This window comes from Lactuca sativa, chromosome 2 (genome assembly GCF_002870075.4).
Source record: "Lactuca sativa cultivar Salinas chromosome 2, Lsat_Salinas_v11, whole genome shotgun sequence".
NCBI classification, from domain to species: Eukaryota; Viridiplantae; Streptophyta; class Magnoliopsida; order Asterales; family Asteraceae; genus Lactuca; species Lactuca sativa.
The window spans coordinates 199,935,977-199,946,126 of NC_056624.2; the positions used below are offsets into that span (position 1 = coordinate 199,935,977).

The 10,150-nt window shown below is 31.5% G+C and overlaps 2 protein-coding genes across 2 annotated transcripts; one reads left to right on the forward strand and one right to left on the reverse strand.

The window, feature by feature from the left end:
* Positions 1 to 815: 815 nt before the first annotated feature.
* Positions 816 to 1,792, forward strand: LOC111916283 (germin-like protein 9-3). The gene has a single exon (XM_023911903.2). It carries the CDS (start codon positions 978 to 980, stop codon positions 1,602 to 1,604), a length of 627 nt encoding a protein of 208 aa, XP_023767671.1. The 5' UTR covers positions 816 to 977; the 3' UTR covers positions 1,605 to 1,792.
* Positions 1,793 to 1,801: 9 nt separating this feature from the next.
* On the reverse strand, positions 1,802 to 7,095 carry LOC111916281 (uncharacterized). The gene is made up of 3 exons (XM_023911902.2): positions 6,591 to 7,095; positions 6,203 to 6,481; positions 1,802 to 1,999 (listed from the first exon to the last, which is right to left on the reverse strand). Exons 1-3 carry the CDS (start codon positions 7,059 to 7,061, stop codon positions 1,916 to 1,918), a joined length of 834 nt encoding a protein of 277 aa, XP_023767670.1. The 5' UTR covers positions 7,062 to 7,095; the 3' UTR covers positions 1,802 to 1,915.
* Positions 7,096 to 10,150: the final 3,055 nt, after the last annotated feature.

Consider the following 10,150-nt stretch of genomic DNA (forward strand, 5'->3'; position numbering starts at 1 on the left):
AAATATATACTCTAATAAATGAGTTTTTTTTTTCTACATATTACATTCTCATTCAATTTGTTAAATGTCATTTTGTGGTTATTTTGAATTAATTTCTTTTCCACATGTCATTTTATGAGTTTTTCTATTTTAATAACTTTAATGTAATAATTACAATAAATATAGTAATAAATTAATATCAATTTCATTAATGAACTTATCTTGTTATTTCAAAATTCCTAAATTAAAGCTTATTAGTTTTTTTTTAAAAGATAAAAAAAATTCAATTTTAATAATTTCTTATTTTTTTTATAAATCCAATGTTCTTAAATATTTAGACCTTTATATTTAATTTTTTTTAATTAACTTATGTAATACATGAGTCTTACTTCTTACTTCTAATATAGTAATAAATAATGTTCATATAGACCCCTCTAGACATGATATGTTAGACCTTGTAGTTTGGAATGTATTTAATTTGTATTAGATTATGCCAACGACACAAAAAACTCTGCAAATATTTATTCCACGACCCGGAGTCTTGATCTCTCTTCCGCACAATCGACGTGTATGCGCTCTTCATCTTTTTCCCCATGTAATGTAACAACACAATAGTAAAACATCTGGACAATATAATTGTTTGGTGATTGAGAAAGAGTATTGTTTATTTCCTTATCTTCGCAACTATATTCTTTAAACACTAAAATAAGAACAATAAAAATACGAAAAAGACAGAACTAAGCAGATCAAAAATCATCTACAATAACAGCAAACTAATGACAAAACCAGCTACAAAAATACAAAGAAAGAAAACAACACATCACAGTTGTTTCTTTGTATGCTCAGATCATCCCAAGCATCCAAGAACACACAAGTATATCCCCAGAACCATTAAACTAATCGACAATTCTTATGAACACGACCTCAAAAATCTTTATAAACTAATTACACTATAAACAGAAACCACCTTCATCTACATCACTACAATCATAACCCATATGAAACTATCAATGGCATCCATTAAAACTCTCCTCTGTGTCACATTCATATCCTTATCCATAATCCAATTAGCAGTCTCAACCGATCCCGACATCCTAACCGACTATGTCCTACCACCAAACACAACCGTAACCGATCCAAACTATTTCACATTCACGGGGCTCCGAACACTCGTGGATGCAACCTATCCAATTGCTTTTACAGCAATTAAAGTAACCCAAAACGAATTCCCAGGTTTAATGGGCCAAAGTGTGTCCTATGCTATTCTCGAGTTCCCAATCGGGTCTATCAACCCGCTCCATATCCACCCGCGGGCTACTGAGCTTTTGTTTGTGATTGCAGGCTCGTTACAAGTCGGGTTTGTTGATACCTCCAACAAGCTTTTTACTCAGAAGCTTGTGACTGGTGACATGTTTGTGTTCCCTAAAGGACTTGTGCATTTTCAGTACAATTCTAATGCAACTGAACCTGCTTTGGCTGTTTCGGCTTTTGGGAGTGCAAATGCAGGGACACAGTCGATTGCGAATAGTGTTTTTAATAGTACGATTTATGAGGGGATTTTGGCTCAATCGTTTAATACTAGTGCAGATATTGTTGAAACGATTGAGTCTGGCCTCAAGGGGTGATTGGTGAGGTGTTGATAAGTTTCTAGTTTCTTTTGGTGAGATTGTTGCTTGATATTTGAAAATAATTGTTGATATTGATTCAACTTTACAGAACTGTTTGTAGAGTTTTGCTTTTTGATAGGATTGTTGATTGAAATTTGAAGGTGTGTATTGACATTAAAAATCTATGATACAGAAATTGAATGATAGAGTGTTGATGAATCTCAATCTTGAACATATATGTATGAATTCATTGCATAAATGAGGAAACTCATAATACAGAGTTAGAAACACCAAGGTAAACTGTAAACACACCTTTTTGGACAAATTTATCATAGGATTGAACATAAAGTATTACCATTGACACCGATTTGGAGTGCCGTGTTCAATGCTTCAAGCGCAACCTTCCAACGTTGCTGCAAAAGTCGAAATTGTACAGGAGATGAAATCAATAAAACAAAAATCAATCGATATAATTTTCTGCCGAAAAAAAACTAAGAACTAAATTTTAGAAAATTTTGCACGTCAAGTCATAGAAAATGTTGCATCTGGAGATACAACAATGCCTGCCTCATGTCTATTTGTAGTCATTTAAAATCCAATTTAAATCCATCATGAAATCTGATGTTTTGACCTTAATATATGAATTACAAGCTCGTTGGAAATTAATTCAAAGCTGAAACCCTAATTTACCGTCGATGTCTTCGTGTTGTTACCGGTTTTATATAGGGATCACCTTTGAGATTCCAAAATCCAAACGGAAGAATGGGTGTGTTGACACAGGGATGATTGGAGGGGCGACGGTAGTGCAAGGGGAGAGGAGAGAGGGGAGAGTGTGACTGTGGTGGTGGGGACGCCGGTGGTCTTGGGGAATTGATTATGATGTTACGTTGGTTTTAAAATTTAATTTTAGAAAGGGCCCGGCCTGACGAACTATTATTTCTGTTTAAAGGTGTCGAGCATAAATTGAAAGTTAAGTGATTTTTCTGATTTTTGTTTACAAGTCTCGAGCGTAAATTGGCGGGACTTTTATTTTTGTTATTGTTATATAACGACTCTTATAAAACTTTTGAAAGAGTTTATTTATGATATTTATTAATTTATTATAGTTATTTTAACAAATAATTTCTTCAAAAAATATATAAAAATTATAAAAGATTTTAAAATAGCGACCCAACTCGTAAGGGCTAAGGTCATCTGTTTGCGCTAAGATTTACTCCCAGGGTGGACGATTTCGACACTTTTGCGTGACGGGTTGGGGGAGGTACTAGCGGTACCACCAGTGCAACGAATTTGTCGATGAAGTGGTACCGCCAAATTGATTCCAAGCGGGTTAAATTATGCCAAAGTGATTCTAGCCTCTAGTCCAGTGGGATCTGTGTTATCTTCCCTCATTAAGGTCAAAGGTTCAAGTTCTATTGTATTAGTTTTGTATGTTTGTAATCTTTTTGTTAATTAATTTTATATGATTGTAATTAGTTTGTATTTATTTTAAAACTAAAAATTGAATGGGTTGAGAGAGATAAAAAAAAAATATTAGTTTTTATGTAATGTGAGATGGAAAAGATGAAAAATAGAAAAAAAAAACTATATGAAAATGATGTGATAATTGTGCGTTGGAAGTAGACCTGACAAAACCTGATACGACACGACAACACAACATGAAATTAGTGAGGTTGGGTAAAAGATTTCGAAACGTTTATGTAAACGAGTTGATACGACACGACACAATAATTAAACGGGTAGGGTTAGAGTCAAAACTTTCAACTTGGAGATCACTTGAATATGACGCGTTTAATTATATATCATTTTTATAAATTTCATGTTTTTATAAATATATTTTATATGATAGACTTATAGTGGGTCAATCTTAAGAACTAAAAGTAAAATTCAAACTTTTAAAGTGACTTAATTTTACTTATCCTCACCACTTATCCTTTTTGTTCCCTAACTTTAACTCTTTCTATTTTACTTTCTAAACTTACTACGAATTTTGTCATTTCACCTCAAGAAAATGACTTGCGAGGATAATTATCTTTTCGTCTTGTTCATGTTTATGCAATTTTTTTATGCATTTGCCCATTTAACTTGTTAAATGGTCAAATACATACAAAAAAAGAAAGTTGCCTAAATGTGAGCAATTGTTTTTCTTTACAAATTTGTTAAAGACTTTTTATAATTTCTTCCAATATTTTATGATATTTTTTCCTATAGGTTTTTCTTATACAATTTTAAAACATTGTATTAAAATATTTTCGTTAAATACTAGTTTAAAATATTGTATTAAAAAAAATTAAAGTTTATAAACTTCTAATTAAAAAGTTGTAATAATTTTAATACAATTACATTATATAATACAATTACATTATATATATATATATATATATATATATATATATATATATATATATATATATATATGATTTTTTTATTTGCTACGTAATATTTTCTTTTTATTTTTTTAAAAGACTCTCCATACTTATTATTACATATGTAACTTATTTGATTTCATTGTTAGATATTATTTACTTTAAAAGTATTATATATGCTTAAAAACAAAAAAAAAATATAAGAGACTAATTAAAATATTTCACAAACCAAAATCATATTTATTAATTAAAAAGTAAAAACTTTAGCAATGATTAATATTTAATTAATATTTAGGACATTATGGATACTTTAAAAATAAGGCTTGAAGAGAATAATACAAACAAATATGAAAAATAAAATCGCTATTAAAAGTGAGAAAAATGACTTATCATGATAATTAATTTCGTTTCGTTCACATTTAGACAATTTTCTTTTTTGTACACATTTGACCATTTAACTTGTTAAATGTGTTCATATATTACCATTGTCACGTGCTATAACATGTGACAATGGTTATATATATATATATATATATATATATATATATATATATATATATATATATATATATATATATATATATATATATATATATATATATATAACAAGTTAAATGGTCATATGACTTTTCAGGATAATTCCACCTCCTAACTCCAATGTTTCACATTTTCCTTTTTTCCTCCTTGTCTCTTACTTTCCAACTTTTTAAAAACTTTCAACTGACATAACATAACATAACATATTTACAAGGTCTAAATCATAACTTGAAATCCGACAAGAAATCGACACGAAAATAGACAAGTTGACACGACACGACACGATAATTAAATAAGTCGGGTTAGGGTCAAACTCTCTCAACCCGTTTAATGTCTTGACACAACACGACATGTTTGTCAGGTCTAGTTGGAAGGGATGGATACTCTCCGACCTTAGAGGGCTATGAAAGTTGCTCATATCTAACCCAATATTGAGTAAGTATAAAAAACTTTTTTATTTTGAATTTTTATTTAATAAAATAGTAGACGACTGAGATCCACCTACAATTTAAGTTTTTTTTTTTCAAATGTACAAGTCACTGATACATGACATGTGCATCAGTGACTTGTACATTTGTGACCGAGACTAGAACACCTACAGGCTACAGTTTAACATATATTACATGCTATTTAACATCTATTAAGTGGGATTTCCTCAAAAAAAAAAAATCGAACTCCTCCATTTTCTAACCAAAAAATCATATAAAAACTTATGCTAAATGTATAAAACCTATTAAAAGACGAATAAAACATCAAATATTTACATAACTCATAATGTTTTGGGAAGAATATTGTTCTTGTGCCATTAAAAAAAGTAGTATGATTTCTTCAAGCTGACCGTTTAAAAATAAGAGTTATTTCCAAATTTTAGGGTTTATGTACTTTGAGCATTCAATATGTCAAAAACAAACGGATTTCATAGCCCATTATGGTGATTTCACTGTAATATAGGTAAAAACAAAGATGACCTTAATCTGTTAATCACTTACGATTTTGATGCCTAAAATTAATAATCTTTCATTTTTGGCTAAAAAAGTAAAAATAACTAAGTCATTAAATTTTTTGATTATTTTTATAAATTTCTTTTTTAGTGTTTGAATATAGTAGATAAAAAATACTTATTAATTTAAATAAACAATATAATGTTTTGTTTCCGTCTTAACATATTTCAAATTAATTATTATGCATGATAAAGAATGTACCATTTCGATATTGTTTTAACCTAAAAAAAAAAATAGACCGTAGCCTCGACTTTCTTTTGACCAACCTATCAATGGTAATTTTATATGCATTTTTTAAATACTAAAAAAACTACTTATCATTTTTTTTCCATATGGTATCCCATAAGCTCATTTAATCATTTTAATTGATGGGAACTTTAACTTTAATACTGTATAAAAAAAACATAGATGTTTTTTAAATAAGAAATAAATAGTAAATTAGTAAATTAATAATAATGACAACAATAATCTTTTATGTGTAAGTTTTCTTATATGACATAAATTTTGGCTTACCAAAAGTGCAAAACTGTTACATTCTTTTTAATATTGACTAGGACATGTTGACAACCTGTAAATATATATCTTAAAATTAATGTATCTAAAATTCACCAAATCGGATTCAGGATCTTGATTACTATTAACAAGTAATAAATAGAGAATTGCATAGTACTATAGACAACAATAAAGAGTTGATCTAAGTTATAGAGCTTACTCGATGTGGGACAATTGCATTAGGTGCAACAACGTGTTGTGTATAGTGGTAATTGTTTTGGATATTGACTGTATGGTTTTGCACAGGTGGAGCACTCAGGGAACCTGGACTCCATGAATGAGAGTGATGAAGAGGAGGTGGCCTATGGCTATTATATGGAACTGGAACCATGGTTGACCATGGATTCCATGTCAGCTGGTTGTTACTCATAACCATGGGTGGTCTACCTGGAATTGCATTTGTTTCATTTGGTCTAAACTTTGCCTCCATGGATCTTTGCTGCATGTGGCACAAACATATCGTCAATGAAGTCACTTAATTTTTAGATACATATGTGATATTTTATATCAAAAACTTCAAAAACAACAATTATATCTTAATTAAATACCTCATTTAATTTTGACTTGGTCATAGCTTCAAGCAATGAATAATTGTCTACAAATCGACACAAACCATCATGCATGTGCTTAGGTATCTGCTTTCTATAGCAATCGAGGCAAATACATAAAGAGTAGCCTCCATTTGGATCTTCCAAACACCCGATACATGTTAAATATGTAGATGTGATGAACTTATTACATTCATCACAAAACGGTCTTCCGCTCTTAACTATATAATAGATTGTCACCACTTCAAAAAAATCAAGAGTGCCATTCTTGTCACGATCCATCTGGTTGAAGAAGGACGCTTTTGTCATTTTGCCATAACCTTCATCTCTTATGAACTCCAAGAACTCTCTTTGGTCTATCTTTCCATCACCATCATTGTCCATCGCATCAAAGAAGCCATGAGCCAACTTTTTAACATGGTCTGAACTTGCTTCGTAATAAACCTTGGCCATCATGGAAACTTCTTCCATTGTATTGTATGATGCCCTTTCCTTTTGCTTTTGATCTTTTGATCATGGACATATATATATATATATATATATATATATATATATATATATATATATATATATATATATATATATATATATATATATATATATATATATATATATATATATATATATATATATATATATATATATATATATATATATATATATATATATATATATATATATATATATATATATATGGCTCACATATTTAAAACCTTTGACAATTGGCATTGATTATGTAGAATGGGAGTTGAATTTAGAATTCGAAAGACTTTTGGTGAAATATCTACATATAGGTCGTTAAATTTTAGCATTTTTTTAGTTAGTTGTATAATTTAGCAAAAAAAAAAATCATGACCATATACTTAGTTTTTTTTTGATAATATTATGTAAATTGCACAATCATTTAATTAGTAGTTAAATTAAGAAACATAAGTCTTAAGGTATGCTAATAAAAGTCGATTATATATCTATTTTGCTTAAGTAGTTTTGTAAAAACGATCTCAAAAGCAGATTAATTGAATTTATTGCAAAATAATCGGACAATATATATAGTGAGTGCAGAAATTTAAAAGGATTATTTTACTCATATACTTATTTACATTTTATGTGTATTCCTAGGTAGCTCAATTATCGGCCAATTGGTTTTGTATCTTTTATACATATTCAGTCACTTAATTTTTTTGGTGCACTCCTAACCTTTAAACTTGTTTTTTTGTTTAAAATATATAACTTTTACCTGCTATAGGTAAAACATGTTTTGAAGAGTTTAAGTTCCACCTTCGACGATATTTCTGGCGGACGCAAGTTCCAGCGACATCTCTGGTCATCTTCTCCAGCCTCACCACCAACCTCTTCTCCAACATTTCCAGTTATCTTCTCTAGCGTTCCTTATTTTGCAAAAGTTTCAAGGATTTTGGTGGCTATCAGGAGCTTGTCTCTGGTCATCTTCTCTATCTCCCATTGGCAACCTTGAAAACCTCCAAGATTTAATCTTGAAACATCGAATCTGCCACCATATCCTTACCTTCACCACCTATGACAACTAATAGAATCAATTCAACCCCAAACCGTCATCGATCAACCCAATAACCAGAACAAACAAGTTCTTCATCTTCGTTTAGTATCTGCGATCGAAAGCCAGGTTCGATTTTTCAACATCAATTTAACAATGAAACCCAGTTCATCGACGAATTTAGATCAAACAAAATTTATCATTCAATCCATCTTCATATCCTTCATTTCCGTCAAATATTTCCACTCAATTCAGTGTGACAACCCAAAATTTTCCGTTAGTTTTAACGTCGAAATTAAGTACGTCAAAAATTAGCCAAATTTATTCCAAAAATATTTTTGACCGGAATTAAACTCGTTGGAATATTTTAAATAATATTTGTCAAGCAAACCAAAAATAAGGCGGTCTAATTTTAAAATTTCCGTGTTTAACGGTAGTCGTGAAAAACCCCGTTCGCGGTTAGTGTCAGGTGGACCCCAACCAGGCCATAAACTCCACCCTATATAAGGGTTGAGTGTGTTTCATTCCAACCCTTTTCACACCTTAGGAGCCTCTCTCTCTACTTTCTCTCTCTACAAATCGGGTTTGGTCCAAAATCGCCTCTTTCAAGCCCCAAACTAGTAAGTGATATACCCTAACTTGTTGTTTAGCTCATTTGACATGCAAATTCGTGTTTAAGATACCCAAAAGTGGCAAAATCATGAGTTTACGGTCCAAGAACACTCTTGGACCGTAAACACCCATAAATGGGGTTTTGATGCCCAAAAACCCTTCCAAACCACTTATGGAGCTTAGTTATGACTTAGGGGCTTACATAAAAGGACTTAGAACACCAAAATCTTAACATATGGGGAGTAAACATGAGTTTACGGTCTAAGAACATTCTTGGACCCTAAACCCATCTTCAAGGACCATAAACACCTTTTAAGGTGTTAAATTGCCCCTTAAACACCTCCAAAAGCTTCTATGAGCTTCCATGAGTGCATAGAACCTTATATTCCTTCATGAGATGCACCAAAACATAAACAAATGAGTCACACTTGAGTTTACGGTTTGGGAAGGTCTCCCAAAACCGTAAACACCCCTTCTTAGACCATAAACACCCCCAAAGGGTGTTAAAGTGCCCTTACACTTTGTATGGCTTAGAATTGGACCTAGAACTTTGTATGCCTAACCTACAACCACCAAAACACATGATTCATGGACAAACATGAGTTTACGACCATAAACTCATGTGTTTAAGGTAGTAAACTCACCAAGAACACCTTCATAGACCGTAAACTCATTTCCAAGGTGTTTAAGTGCCTTTAACACCTTCCTATGCTCATATAAGTTACTAGAACCTTGCCTACATAGCCTAGAGCCACCAAAGCACAAAAGAAATGGACTAACATGAGTTTACTACCGTAAAATCATGTGTTTATGGCCGTAAACTCCTCAAGGAGTGGCCCATGGACCGTAAACTCCCTATTGTGTCCATTTTGAGCCCCAATCACTTCTTTAGCCCTTGATTCGACTCTAGCATGATTCTATGAGTGAGATAAGACCTTTAAACATCCCATGACACCACTACCATGAGTTTACGGCCGTAAACTCATGGGGGGAAGTGGTCTTGAAACCGTAAACACCCATAAGGTCCATCATTTGAAGAGTAAACTCCAATGTGAGTCCATACACACCTTATATGCAACCCTTGGTACTCCTAGCACTTGTAGCAAAGTGTTTTTATGTAGTAGGACTTCATTACTTGCTTAATTAGTTATTAAATGACTAATTATATACTTAAATGTATCATTACATGTTAAATAGGATTCGCGTGTGTGGTCAAGTCCTCACTTGACACTTAGCATCATATACCGTCCATTCATCCGAAACGCCAACGTCAGGTGAGTTCATACCCCTGAATTAACCTTTTAAATGATTTTACATGCTTTTATGGGGGGGGGGGGAATACAAGTTAAAACATGCTAGTTATAATATCAATCATATGTGATTAATAACCCGCATGCACAAGGATTTATTACACTTTCAGCTGCTTTACCAAGAA